The sequence below is a fragment of the Rhamphochromis sp. 'chilingali' genome (genome assembly GCF_963969265.1).
Source record: "Rhamphochromis sp. 'chilingali' genome assembly, chromosome: 12".
NCBI classification, from domain to species: Eukaryota; Metazoa; Chordata; class Actinopteri; order Cichliformes; family Cichlidae; genus Rhamphochromis; species Rhamphochromis sp. 'chilingali'.
Genome location: NC_137939.1, coordinates 14,951,070 through 14,965,093, shown reverse-complemented (window position 1 = coordinate 14,965,093; position 14,024 = coordinate 14,951,070). Strand labels below are relative to the sequence as shown.

The 14,024-nt window shown below is 41.3% G+C and overlaps 2 protein-coding genes across 2 annotated transcripts; one reads left to right on the top strand and one right to left on the bottom strand.

Moving 5' to 3' along the window:
• Positions 1 to 2,762: 2,762 nt before the first annotated feature.
• On the top strand, positions 2,763 to 13,129 carry sars1 (seryl-tRNA synthetase 1). The gene is made up of 11 exons (XM_080900143.1): positions 2,763 to 2,969; positions 3,925 to 3,995; positions 4,116 to 4,196; positions 4,296 to 4,454; positions 5,391 to 5,534; positions 8,655 to 8,810; positions 9,135 to 9,356; positions 9,526 to 9,655; positions 11,058 to 11,215; positions 11,413 to 11,542; positions 12,246 to 13,129. Exons 1-11 carry the CDS (start codon positions 2,834 to 2,836, stop codon positions 12,410 to 12,412), a joined length of 1,554 nt encoding a protein of 517 aa, XP_080756269.1. The 5' UTR covers positions 2,763 to 2,833; the 3' UTR covers positions 12,413 to 13,129.
• LOC308408072 (putative nuclease HARBI1) lies at positions 5,549 to 8,603 on the bottom strand. Its single transcript, XM_080900145.1, has 4 exons — positions 7,930 to 8,603; positions 7,741 to 7,853; positions 7,544 to 7,655; positions 5,549 to 7,463 (listed from the first exon to the last, which is right to left on the bottom strand). Exons 1-4 carry the CDS (start codon positions 8,360 to 8,362, stop codon positions 7,081 to 7,083), a joined length of 1,041 nt encoding a protein of 346 aa, XP_080756271.1. The 5' UTR covers positions 8,363 to 8,603; the 3' UTR covers positions 5,549 to 7,080.
• Positions 13,130 to 14,024: the final 895 nt, after the last annotated feature.

Below are 14,024 nucleotides of genomic sequence, written 5' to 3'. Positions count from 1 at the left end.
GTATCAGCATCTATGATTAAACAAAGTTTTTCCTCCACGTGGTTAAGAAGAGTATTCTAGGATTCTCAAAATGCCTCCATAACACCAGTAGGTGTTTTTAAAAGGACAAATTATTTTATGGGAAGTTGAACTTCCTTTTACTGTTAATATATCAACAAATAACTAACAAAGAAAACTTGAAAAAGGGTCTATTGTAAATATTCACATTACACCCTCTGCTACGCTGGAAATTACTTTCTTTGTTGGGGTTTATGAAAGAAGTCTGTCCATGTTTGAGTGTATTCTTTTTGGCAAAAGAACAAGAATAAAAGAATCATCTATATTTAGCATTTCAATCTCCTTCATGCTTTCTGGTAGAGAGCCAGAGCCATCAATTATGGCCAGGGGTCCAGGTCCTGACCTTAGCTATCTAAGGTGGTACGCTTAGACGACAGCTCAGTGGCAAAAACAGCAATGAGGCTTGAGCCCGGTGGCCAGTAACCGCGTTGCTGACATGAAGATCGTCAATGTCGCCCCAGAAGACGCCTTCGATCGTGCCAAATGGAGACGGATTTTTCGCAAAGCTGACCCTGTCACATGGGACAAACGCCAGGAAGAAGAAGGTCCAGGTCCTGAAGCAACAAGCAGCCCTGTTTGAAAAAGCAATCCCATTTACATTTACCAATAAAACAAAGGTGTATGTGTGTCTGTGTTGAAGATGTTAAGATGCTAACTCTTTCATTGAAAGTAACCAGGATGGACACACAACATGTCACACAAAATGGAGAAGGATGCTTGGGATAGACTGAGATAAAGGCAGAAGACGCACTGTGGTGACCCCTAAAGGGAGCAGCAGAAAGATAGCGACTCTCCTCAATGGTTAGTACATTTCCATCTTGATCCTTAATCACTCTACTCTCTTGCAAGTCCAGGCTCTGCTTGTCTTTCTGTAAAAGTCACCTCTCTTTTTTTTGTTGTAATCCTAGCCTCTCAGGACCCCTGTCCACTTTCTTCATCTCTCTGACTATCCTACTTCAGCCGTACATCTGCAGTCGTCTAGTAATTCTATCTCACCTCCTTTCTGAACTCTCTGCAACATCCTTCTTTCTTCAATGTTCACCATTTAATCTTTGACTGCCTTAACTTGTTTTCTCTTCTTAATGACTAAATTCATCCTACATACTACCACCTGATGCTGCCTTGTCACATTCTCCCCAGAGGAAAAATGTGACTTCGATTTTTGCCTAGCTTTCTTCTCAGGAGAGAAGGAAGCCAGGCAGCACATTCTCAGCTCACCTGTGTGCACAGAATAGTTCACCTGTGTGCACCTTCCTCCACTCTTATATGTATTTTTGTCCTTCTACACTTTACCTACGCAACACCTTCTCATCACCTCTGTTCCCTTCAGGTACATGTCCTCTGAAGTCTTCTCCAACCACCAGTCTCTCACCCCTGAGAACACACCATCTAATTCCAAATGTAGGATATATAAATGGTCAGTTATGATTATAATTACTGCTAATATAATTGCAATATACGGTATTTCCTATTTTTAACGGAACGTGTTTCAAAGAAGGGGTCGCTCAGGTGCTGCAGATTTTGAGAGCCATATTATCTGAGCTAAAGGAGTCCATCTCCAGGTTGTATATTACTCACATTTTAGGCTTTTGCTTCAGGGATCAAGTGTGAGTCACTGAGCTTAGGTTTCCAGATACTTTTCCAATTCTTTTGTACATCTGGACACACAGTAGGTGCTTACCAGTTGTGACAGCCCCTGTTCCCATGTTTTACACATACTGTTTTTATGGTGTCCCAACTGAGATGTTTATTCCCCATGAGGAAGAAGAAGCTGATGTTTTCTTATTTATGCTATTTTTCTGTGTGCCAATCTCAATTGGCTAATTAGTTAGTTAGTTAGTTTTTTTTTTTGGTCACTCACTTCTTCTGCATTTGCAAATGCAAGAGTGACTCTTATGTAGAGCTGCACCACAGCAGTTTTACAGAGCTTTTTTGAATGGTTCTACCAGAAAAACTTAATGATCAGGGCCCAATTATTTTGATCAAATTTGAGATCACAGTCATTTATCACGATTATGCATTGAGTTAAATGCTCCCCGAGTTTGTCCTCGAATTCTAGAATACCCTGGTTTTTCAAAGCATTTTAACAATGCATCAGGATCTGCTTCCATCGACAAGGTCTTCACCTTCTGCTCTGCCAGACATTTAAACTGTGTTTTGAAGGTCTGTTTTTGAAGAGTATTTGAGAAACTTCATTCTGCTTGGTGCAGGGAACAGCTGTGATGGGAGGCAGATCGTCAGGCGATGAATTAGAAATTCCCTGATCTGGTTTTGCTTTGTGATCTACTGGTGGAGCATGCATTTTGATATTGTTCAACACCTCCAGGGATAAGCAGACTAACCAGGCAGCCCCCCACAGCACTTGAAATCTCACACAAGGTAGCCTCAAGTAGACATAAGAGGAAATGCAGTTTGTGGCACTTCATTGTTGAATAACATATTAGCCAGCAGAGATAATTTCTGTATAAATGTTTTTTAACAATTAATTTCATAAATTAAATGTATTTAAAAACTGACAATACACCCTAGTTAACATGAGCATTTGGGTCTATTGTATTTATCATGAACAAAATATTGATCTCATTCAAGTTAAAATACTTGTTTGCATTGGAGTAACAAAAGAACTCAATGGACGTCGGGGACTCCGTACAACTAGGATTACGTGGTTAGGGTTTTTTTTTTTTTTTTTACGTGAACAACAGAATCTGGCAACTCGGTGGGAGGCGACGTCGGCAAGAGCTCTATCGGTTTCTTCTCTGACAGCCAGCGTGGAAAGATGGTGCTCGACTTGGACCTGTTTCGAACCGACAAAGGCGGCGACCCCGAAGTCGTCCGTGAGACTCAAAGAAAGAGGTTTAAAGATGTTACCCTGGTTGACAAGCTGGTGGCCGCAGACACAGAGTGGAGAAAATGTAAGTCACTCTGCAGCTAACGTCAACGCGGTGGCTAACGATGCTAATGTTAGCGTAGCCGTCAATGAATCTTATAATGGAGAAGAGTTCACGCCAGACTCCATTTAACAAAATGTCTTTTTTAAACTGTTACAGTTTAATTGTGGTTAACTGTTTGATCCGAAATGGGACCGAACAAGGTTTTTGACTTATTCAGGGTCCACCTGTTTATTCGGCGCATTGTAATACTAAATATAAAATCTTCAGAATAAATTTAGGGAATACTTTTGGTTGTTAGCTTCACTGTGTTGCTGCGCAAGCTAAAAGCTCACTGCACTGCAGTGGTCTGATCTCACTTATGAAAGTCAGTAATTTAAATGGTAAACGTGCTGGTTGGTGTGTTATATTTGCGCCGTATTGATTAGTGGATAGATGTTGTACACTGTTTCTTAAGCAATTCATTGAAGTTTGTCTGTCATTTTATTTAGTATAACCAGATGTGAATAGCACGCTAATCTTAGCGCAGCTAGCATAATTCAGCAAATCTAGAAAAGCCATTGTGGTTGTTATTTAATAAGTACCTAGTTATTTAAGACCAAATTTTCACAAGACGAGTCACTAGTTAACCTCCTGTTCCCATTATTCCGTTGACTTAGCTTAATGGGAAACGCTGGCTAACGCCGGGTTAGCTAAACGATGCCGGGTAGTCAATCTGATGCAATCCCAGCCAGCAACATGTCAAGTCAACGTCGCCCTGTAGTGTGACTACTGAGATAGTCAACATGATCCAGTTTTAATAATTTCTTCTGTACATTACAGGTATGAAAGTTGCCAAGATAGTGTTATGTTTATATTATTATTTTGGGCTGTTTAATACTTAGTTACTGTAAATCATGTCACCAGGTTATTAGACCAGCTGCTGTGGCACACACACAATCTCATAATGCACTGAGTCACTGATTTTACCCCCTGACAGGCCGCTTCACTGCAGACAACCTGAACAAAGCAAAGAACCTTTGCAGCAAAAGCATCGGGGAAAAAATGAAGGTATTTCAACATAACACTAAATGGGGACTGTTGAGCATTGTATTTGTTTTCCAGTCCCTTCAGAAATAAACAAGGTTTAGCATTGTCTGTCTTTAACCCTCTGCTTTGTTGCTCATGCAGAAGAAGGAACCAGTTGGAGAGGATGAGGCTGTTCCTGAAGAAGCGCAGAACCTGGAGTCTCTTACGGCTGAAGTTCTGTCGGTATGACTGACTGCACTATTCTGTCTACACAGCATAACTGTTTGTAAGATGGCAAACAGATCTAACAAGCTTGTTTGCATTTTTTTTGTCCTGTGCCAGGCCCTGACAGTAACCCAGATTAAAAAGGTGCGTTTGTTGGTGGATGAAGCGATAGAGAAGATGGACAGTGAGAGAGTAAAGCTGGAGGCGGAACGTTTCGAGTACCTGAGAGAGATCGGCAACCTTTTGCACCCCTCTGTACCCATCAGCAATGATGAGGTGTGTGGTTTGGTTTGAGGGGGGGTTAATACTAGAGCCCAACATTGATCTTGAATGTCTGAAAAGAAGACCGCTAGACTTTTTTTTTTTTTTGGTTTGGGCATCAATCGTACTACATGGTCAGTGCTAGAAGCAGCTTTTTCTTTGTAAATAACATCCACATGTCTGTAATGAATGTGGTTATTGATTTATCATCCATTAAATGGACACAGCCCACGCACAGATCAAAACACCATCATATCATGATGATTTTTCTGTCCTAATTTTCTGCCTTGTTCATTTACCACATCCATAGCAAGGGAAATAGAGCCACCATGAGGGGTCCTGTAAGCCAGCAGTGAGCTGGTGTTGTACACTGAAAAGTTGCAGGCAGGGGAAGAAAAGTATAATCATTTATTTAGCTAACCCTTCCTGTTATCAGCTGCACCTTCTAATGCTGATCACCCATAAAGTGAAAAGTAAAACTCGATGACACAAGACTGGATCACCAGCAAATAGCAGGGTGTCTCGCTGTCAAGTCCTGATAATTGATTTAATGTATTGTGCTGTGGGGAGTATTTGCTGGCTTAATCTGGGTCCACATCACCCAAAAGTGAAAGGTCACTCACCATTCGTGTGAAAGTTATTCATATGCTATAGTCTTCCCAGATAAACAGTGCTCTCCTCACAAACAACATAAAAACACTGATATAATTCCAATAGTTTTTCAGAGTTCCAGAGGTTTGGAGAGTGTGGCTTTCAGGCAATTCTGGCAGCATAATACAGCTTTAACACCTCATTAAAACCTTCAAATAAACTTTGAGCTTTTTGTGAATCTGAAAATAAAAACACATGTTTTCCTTATTAGTAATTCACAGAATCTGGTAGTATGATAAATGTCTTGTCAGTTCAAGATTTTCTGATCATACAATCAAATTGTTTATTGTTTGCTGTCAGGATGCAGACAATAAGGTGGAGCGTACCTGGGGTGACTGCACTGCCCAGAAGAAGTACTCCCATGTTGACCTGGTGGTCATGATCGATGGTTTTGATGGCGAGAGGGGAGCAGTTGTAGCTGGCAGCAGAGGTTATTTTCTCAAGGTATGTTTTCATATGAAGAAAAGTAAGTAGAGAAACAAAGTAACACATAGTAGCATGACCAGGGCCCTGTTTCAGGAAGCCGGTTTGGAAAACTCAGAGTGAAAAACGACACTCACGGTTGAGTAACCCCGAACTGTCCAACTCGGAATATTCCGTTTCAGAAAGGCTGATAACAATTAGTTCAGTCAACGCGGAGTTGCTTTAACCCCAAGTGAAGCGCGCGGACGAGGATACATAAAGCCCTGATAAGCGGAGCACAGATTAAGCGAGTCACCATGGAGACGGAGGGAAAGAAGGCGCGGTCAATGTATTTCACAGCGCTTGAGGCCGAAATTCTGATGGCAGCATATGCCGATAACATGCAAATTCCGCGGAAAAAAGTAACACAGCCACAGCTGCAAAAGAAAGGGAGCATGCATGGCAAAACATAGCCGACAGAGTCAATGCGTGAGTGTTAATTTAAACATTGATCGAGGGATTTCCACCCATTTAACACGTTATTTTATCATATGTTATTTTATTTGTTATTTTATACATTTTATTTTGTGATGTGATGTGAGCGCAGGTGCAACCCAACAGGCCCCAAACGTTCCTGGCAGCAAGTAAAAATGAAATATAAAAATATAGTCCAAACAGGTAAGGTGTAATTGTATTATGAGCCATAGTGCTTGGTCTGTTTGTCCCATGTAAATCAATTGCAGTTAGAGGCTACATTAATTTTCTTTCTGTAAGCACTTATTGAAATTATCTGAGCACATTACAAGTACATATTTGCTTACTCTGTATGCTCAAATGTGGCCCGTTATAGCCAACAGAAAAAAAGCGGAGGCCCGAAAAACAGGTGGGGGTCCTCCACCACCACCACTCACAGAGGCTGAGCAGTTGGCCCTCAGCCAAAACAGTGGGCGCCCTGTGGCCGAAGGCATCTCTGCGGGGACATCCTCTGAGGCAATAACCCCGCAAGACACAAGTGCCTACATAAGGGGCAAATTCAAAATAATACATGATGTGCATACATCCTTTCTTCACAGTCACCTTTGCAGTGCGACACATTCATTTGATAAACTCTTTACCATAATGAATTATTTTGTAGTGAAGTTATTTTCCGACTGATTTTGCCTTCCCTCAGCCTTGGTTGTCTTTGAGAGCATAATGACAATGAAGTGTAAGGTGCTTGGTATGTTTGTTAATTGCCATTTGGTCCCTTGTAAGTTATAAGTGACCTGTATAAACCTCATATTCTATCAGTTGATGGTGATGGTGTACTGCATCTGGTGCAGCCTCCTGTTGAGCCAGACCAACATGCAGTTGTGAGTAATACTCCACAGATTATATGAGTTTACAGTAGAACAGCAATGTTGTTAATTTCTTTACTACAGGAAAATAATGAAGAAACATTGACAGCTGTTACAGAGGAGGAAGCAACAGAGACACTTTATGAGGTTTACATCTTTTAATACTTTGTGTACAGGAAATACAGGCGACCAATAAAGCCAGTTGAACAAAAAATCTGTTTATTCTTCTTTCAACATGTTGAGGTGATGGGTCAAAGGAAATGATTGTGACATATGGTGTCTCTGACTGCGCTTCCATCTTGTATGTCCGTGGGAGGGTCAGGATGTTCATGGTTTGGATCACTGCTGATGTTTGGTTCAGAAGGACAGTGTTCTCCTCTAATTGTGGCAATGTTGTGAAGAATCACACATGCCACAATAATGTCACATGCCCTTTCTGGGGTGACCCTGAGTCTTTGCAGGCACTGGAACCGGGCCTTAAGCATTCCGATAGTCATTTCAATTCTGGCTCTTGTCCTGCAATTAGCCAGATTATATCGCTGCTGTGGGCCCGGTTCAGGGTCAGGGTAAGGGGTAAGCAAATAGGGTAAACATGGATACCCCCTATCACCAAGCAAGTAGCCAGTGAACTCTCCTAAGACAGAAGGATACACTTCAGTTCAAATGTCCCTGAAGCAATTGGTCTTTATATATTTTAAAGTATTCTCAACTCACCATGTCCAAATTTTGTGCTCAGTGTACATTCACGGAATATTTGTGAGTCATGGACAGAGCCTGGCCACTTGGCTTCCACATTTGTGATAATGTTGGCAGCATCACATATGATCTTCACAGTGCAGAGAACACAAATTAGCATCCATTACTATAATGAAATAATTTGTTAGTTTGACATGCTACAGGGAACTATGTACCTGCACATTAATGCTGTGGAAAGACTTCCTGTTCACATAGTCTCCTTCATTTACTGAAGGAGCAATGATTGGAATGTGAGTGCCATCTGTACAGCCAATCACGCCTGGGAACCCTGAAAATAAATGTGCAATTTAAGTAGTAGTCCAAGTATCACCACATCATACATTAAGTTTTGGTCATCCTGATACCTGCAATTTTGTGGCATCCCTCTTTGATAAATCTTGTGGGTCTGTGACCGGGGAACACCACAGACGAGTACAGGAGACGTTTCAGTGCAACTGTAACATTCCTGACTGCCCGACAGACGGTAGCCTTGGAAACGTGCTCAGCGTCACCAATATTATACAGAAAGCTCCCGTTTGCAAGAAACCGAAGTGCAATACAAATAATATGCAATGAACTGAGAGCATGTCCGCGATGTGTCACATGCGTAATATATGGCCTGAGGATGTTATCCAAATAAATTATAGATTGTGCTGAGAAACGGTAACGTTCGCACAGAAAATCATCAGGAAATGATAAAATGTCCAAACGCGCTCTGATCACTCTCTCCCGGCGGAGAGCTCTGCGGAGAATTTGGGCTTCACGATCTACTGGCTCTTCAAGGAAGTGGCACGCCATGTCCGACACTTCCTACTGTCAGGTTTCCGACAAAGGGGCGGAGACAGTCAGGGTTAGTTGTAGTAAACCTGCTAGGGGGCAGGTTAGCTTCACGGAGTGTGTCGTCATAGTGACTCACTCAGGCTTCAGCTGAACTCGCTTTGTGAAACCGAAAACCCAGAGTTTTCGTTAACTCAGGGTATACTTACTCAGTTTTTCCACTAAACCGGCTTCCTGAAACAGGGCCCAGGTTTCCCTTTCCTCTTCCTTTCCTTTACTGACCAGCTGTTTATCTCCTCTCTGCTGTGTTCAGGGTCCCCTGGTGTTCCTGGAGCAGGCTCTGATCAATTTTGCCTTAAGGATCCTCTACAGCAAGAACTACACCATGCTGTACACACCTTTCTTCATGAGGAAGGAGGTCATGCAGGAAGTCGCCCAGCTCAGCCAGTTTGATGAAGAGCTTTACAAGGTATGGAGACTGTCTCTGAATTGGAGCATGCAGTATACTTGTTCCAAAGTGGTAAGAATATAAAACCTGTGCATTAGAGATGCAGCAGTTGCATTTTTGTAGATATTGTGTGAATAGTTCTCGTTATTAGATTTACAGTCCCAACCGTGTCAAACTGGTATCCTGATGATGATGACAGTGAGTTGAGTGGACTTGGGCAGCCTGCCTGCTCTGAATCCAGTAGAAGATAATTGGAGTGTGGCAGAAAAGAAGATTGGCAACCAACAAATATGTCTATACATGGATTTAGGTTCCCTCTTCAACCTCTCTACGTGTTTCTGTCAGGTCATCGGAAAGGGAAGTGAGAAATCAGATGACAGTTCCATAGATGAGAAATACCTCATCGCTACCTCAGAGCAGCCCATCGCTGCCTTCCTGAGGGAAGAATGGCTCAAACCAGAGGACCTGCCCATCCGCTACGCTGGCTTCTCCACCTGCTTCAGACAGGAAGTGGGTTCCCATGGCCGAGACACCCGTGGGATCTTCAGAGTGCACCAGTTTGAGAAGGTCAGTTTTGTTGAAATTGTGATATTTTTTTGTATAATTACATTTTTAAATTTATTTTTATTCAAAAACAATATGTCAGATTAACACTAATATAGTTTCAAAAACATTAATAACAAAAGTACTTTTTGCTTTTAATTTTAAACATTGTTTCTTCTACGTCTGCTTGTAGATTGAGCAGTTTGTCTATGCCTCACCGCATGACGGCAAATCATGGGAGATGTTCGATGAGATGATAGGAACAGCAGAAGAGTTCTACCAGTCACTAGGAATTCCTTATCGTATCGTCAACATTGTCTCTGGTAGGTCAAATACATGCACTCTCACTCCTCATACCACACTGAGCATTTTTAGTTGCTGGACACACACAGACAACACAATACAAGGAATAAATATTTAATTCAGGTCTTTTTATTTTTTAGGGATATTTTTTCTTCTCCATCATTTACTCAGATCTTATATTTTGTAGATGGTCTCACATTGTGAATATCACAGAATCACTGTATTGCAATACAGTAATATTATACCATGAGACTACAGCTAACCATACCACAATTGAAAGTGACAACTTTAAATATATTATAAATATTACATATCCAAGTGTTTTGGTAGGAAGGAAGAAACACAACTGTTGGGCCATCCTGTGTACTACATATTACTGATTTCTTATATCCACACACATTCAGTCTCACCCTAAAGTGAGACGGAATAAATATCAGACGTGAATGTGGCCCATTCTTGAAGGTACAGCATCAAGTCTGTTTGTGTTGGAAACTAAAAGAAATCCAATACAAACAGACAGTTTGTTTTGTTTTTTTTAAATTGTGCATGAAGAAGAAAAGAAAGACACATGGACTGACCTTCACCAAACCAATCATCATGCATGTTTGTACATAAATACCATCCCTCAGTTGGACAGTCATTCATGACTTGAACTATCCACTTCAGTAATTACTTTCAGCACAGTGGACAGACATTGAAAAATGAATGATTGTTTTGCACATGTAGGCCTACAAAATCTAGAACGCATTACAAACAGGATAAATGTGTTCTTCATTTAGTCAATAATTAGATTTTTACACTATCTGAACTATCAGTCCAGTATAACTCTGTATAACATCCACTAGGGGTGAATTGTTTGAAGCAGCATGAACAGAGTTGAGTTAAACATGCACAGCAGACAGTTGAAGATGACACAACCAGGCTGCGTCTGGGTCACCTGCATTTGTATGTGGAAAAATGAAGACAGTATGAAAATGCTTCATGAATTTCTTTGTGGTTTATCTGATGGAACTGAAACATTACAAACCGAATTCCTTCTGTAGATAAATTAGATAAACGTAATATCCAGCACTACCTGCTAGGCATTCACCTAACTGTGCTTCAAACAAGCAGAAAGAGTTTTAGATGATTTCTTTATAACTCAACCATGACATAAACCAGGGCTGCCCAATCCCAGTCCTCGAGAGCTACTATCCTGCAGCTTTTAGATGCATCCCTACTCCAACACAGCTGAATCAAATGGTTTGATTACCTCTTCAGCATGCCATCGTGTTTGGCAAAGGCCTGATAACAAGCCATTCATTTGATTCGGGTGTGTGGGAACAAGGATGCATCTAAAAGCTGCAGGACGGTAGCTCTCGAGGACCGGGATTGGGCACCCCTGACATAAACTAACTGCTCTCTCCTTCATGTGTACTGTAGGTGCCCTGAACCATGCAGCCAGTAAGAAGCTGGATCTGGAGGCCTGGTTCCCCGGCTCAGGGGCCTTCAGAGAGCTGGTCTCCTGCTCAAACTGCACAGACTACCAGGCCAGGCGGCTGCGCATCCGCTACGGACAGACCAAAAAAATGATGGACAAGGTGAGTGCTCAGTTCCAACACAGCGTACAAGAACTAATGCAGTTTGTGTGTCTTGTCTGCTATTTCGTAAGGGATCAAAGATAAAGCGAATTACTGGGAAGCAGAAAAATCTTAACTTGCTTCCCCCTGCACATGCGTTTCACTTTTCTGTAGCCACACTCTAAATTCATATCTCTCGTTGTCTGTGTGTTTTGTAGGCGGAGTTTGTGCACATGTTGAATGCAACCATGTGCGCCACCACACGTGTAATGTGTGCCATCCTAGAGAACTACCAAACTGAAGAAGGAATCATTGTTCCAGAGAAGCTCAGGGAGTTCATGCCTCCTGGTAAGCTGTGCTGGCTTTCTTACCTGTTTACTGCACCTAGAGACTTTTGATGTTAATGTACACTATCATCTCAACTGCGTTTGTCTCCATATAATACTTAGCATTTGGAACAAATTTCAAATGCTTTGCAGCTTTCTTAGAGGAAAAAAAATTGACATTTTTGGAAGTGCTGTCCAGCTGAGAGGTACATGTTAACATCCATATCCGTCAATCGTATGTGTATCCAACACTTGAAGCTGATCACAGGGACTGACTGCTACCCTGCCTCTGTCCCAAGTTAAACTAAGATGACTCCTAACATCTCTACATATCATATTTGACACAGTGTCATGACAGTGATTGTTTATATTAGAGATGGTTAGTTTAAAGGCTCAAGGCTTCCCCCTGCTGGCCATTTAAAAAAAATTAAAGTTTAAGAAACGTGACCACAGACTTGACTTCTCATACCCAGAAGCTGCATCCATGCTTTATATATTTATTATTTATTATTATTATTTATATTATTTACTTTATATGTAGTCTGTGCGCCATTAACATTCTTGTTCAGTGACTGTCAGCAAACAGCTTGCAGGAGCGTAGCTGTCACCCTCTGGTGCATTCTACCAGATGGTTGGAAAAACAAGGGAAAATATGTTTTTAAGACAAGAAATGTAAAATATTGGATATATTAAATGTTTGTTTTTGTTGTTTTTCCCATCTTCAGGTTTGACAGAGATCATTAAGTTTGTCAAGCCAGCTCCCATTGATCAGGAAATGTCCAAGAAATCAAAGAAACAGCAGGAAGGAGGGAAGAAGAAGAAGCAGGGAGGAGGCGGCGGAGACCAGAACCTGCCCGATGCCATAGAGAACATGTCCGTGAACGATTCGTAGACCCCGGCACACAGCAGCAGTGTCGCCTCACCATCCTCACAGATGCACACTAATAGAACAGACTGTTGCTTGAATTGTAATGATCAGGGATTAGTTTGTCACGTCTCACAAACTAAACCTGAAATTGGCACTTAACGGTAATGTGAACGCTCGGCTCTGTTCCATCTGTGTCCGTCTGAGTGGGTGGTGTTATGTCATCTCATCATTCACATAAAGCTTGCCACAAAAAGGGATCCTTTAGTCAGCCATCCCCAGGTCACTTCACCCCTCTATCACTGTATGACATCACGAACACGAAGCCTAAAGCACAGCTGCCGACACCTCATGGAGCGTGTCGGCAGCTGTGCTGAGAGTCAGGCTTCTTTTCTGTCTATTTCTGTCATTGATTTGATACAAGCAGTCTTTTGGGAATATGTTATAAAAAGTATGTTTGCAGGATGTTGGGCATTGTTGATAATGTGTTCAAAAACTGTCTGAACTCACCGTTTGTTGACTGTGAGAAGTGAATGGTTGGGTATTTTAACTGTCTGGTTTAGGCTTCTCTTTGCGTTGTCTGACCACAATCATCATTTTCATCCACTGTTTAACACGATGCTCTTCTCCACCTCGAGACGTTGATGTTTCCTGTATGTACTTGCTAAGACAAATATATATATATATAATTGCGCATTGATGAAGTGGCACGCACTGTAAACAATAAATACAGTTGAACTGGAAGTTCTTGTGTTTGTTTGTTTGTTTGTTTGTTTTTAAGTATATGCACAAAGCAGACTAGATCAGTGGTGATGGTAATGTGACTAACCACACAGCAAGCCAGGCTGTTTATTAACCAATTACATTCAAAATGCTTTAATAGGCACCCAGTTCACAAAGTGGAGAGATGTGGTTTAGGAAGGCAAATTAGATGGTAGCAGTTGTTTGCCTGTATATATGTGTGTCCAAGCAGCCGTGCCCCTAATGACTTCAAGCCTGACTGCATTAAAGTTATCAAAGCATCTGAATGTGGTGTAATGAGCTGTGACCGCAGTAAAGAAGGCTAAATCAAATCTCTAGTTAAGGTGTCAATATGAGATCACCAGTAACCATATGAAAACAAATTCTGAGCTTTTTCTAACACAAACTTCAGTATTCTATAATATTATGGCTGTAAATAGATATGTTAAAGATGCTCTCAGTGTCAAAAGGTTCAGGGTTTTCCTTTGACTTGTCACCGGTCTGGATTTTCTAATACTGCAGAGGTGTTAGGGTGTGTACTACCACATGCCACATCCCCAGTTTCACTCTCAACCAGCGGCACCTTTGTTACCTGTGTTTACTCGTTTACTGTCTGTTTCTACAGCAACTATTCAATTACATCCCCAAAAATAAAATATCTTAAAGAAAAAGCTTAGCTAAGCAAAGAGAAGAGTTAGTCTACCTCTACTTTAGAACAGTCCACACATATGTATGTATTTATATTTATATTTAATTATTTTTGTCCTGATCTTCGTGTCACGAAAGAGCTTTTAAACACAATAAAACATCTTGCTTAGATGTCTGGCTGGCTGGTTATCAGATAGATGTGCAATAAGCAATAAGGAAGACAAATCAGTTATTCATTAACTCTGACAGA

Excerpts from the sequence above, each read along its gene's own strand:
- sars1 (XM_080900143.1), top strand. The coding sequence starts at position 2,834 with ATGGTGCTCGACTTGGACCTGTTTCGAACCGACAAAGGCGGCGACCCC. Across the intron at positions 9,656-11,057 it reads TATCGTCAACATTGTCTCTG|GTGCCCTGAACCATGCAGCC; the intron begins GTAGGTCAAATA and ends TGTGTACTGTAG. Across the intron at positions 11,216-11,412 it reads CCAAAAAAATGATGGACAAG|GCGGAGTTTGTGCACATGTT; the intron begins GTGAGTGCTCAG and ends TGTGTTTTGTAG.
- LOC308408072 (XM_080900145.1), bottom strand. The coding sequence starts at position 8,362 with ATGGCGTGCCACTTCCTTGAAGAGCCAGTAGATCGTGAAGCCCAAATT. Across the intron at positions 7,656-7,740 it reads TCCACAGCATTAATGTGCAG|ATCATATGTGATGCTGCCAA; the intron begins GTACATAGTTCC and ends TGCACTGTGAAG. Across the intron at positions 7,464-7,543 it reads GAGCACAAAATTTGGACATG|GAGAGTTCACTGGCTACTTG; the intron begins GTGAGTTGAGAA and ends CTTCTGTCTTAG.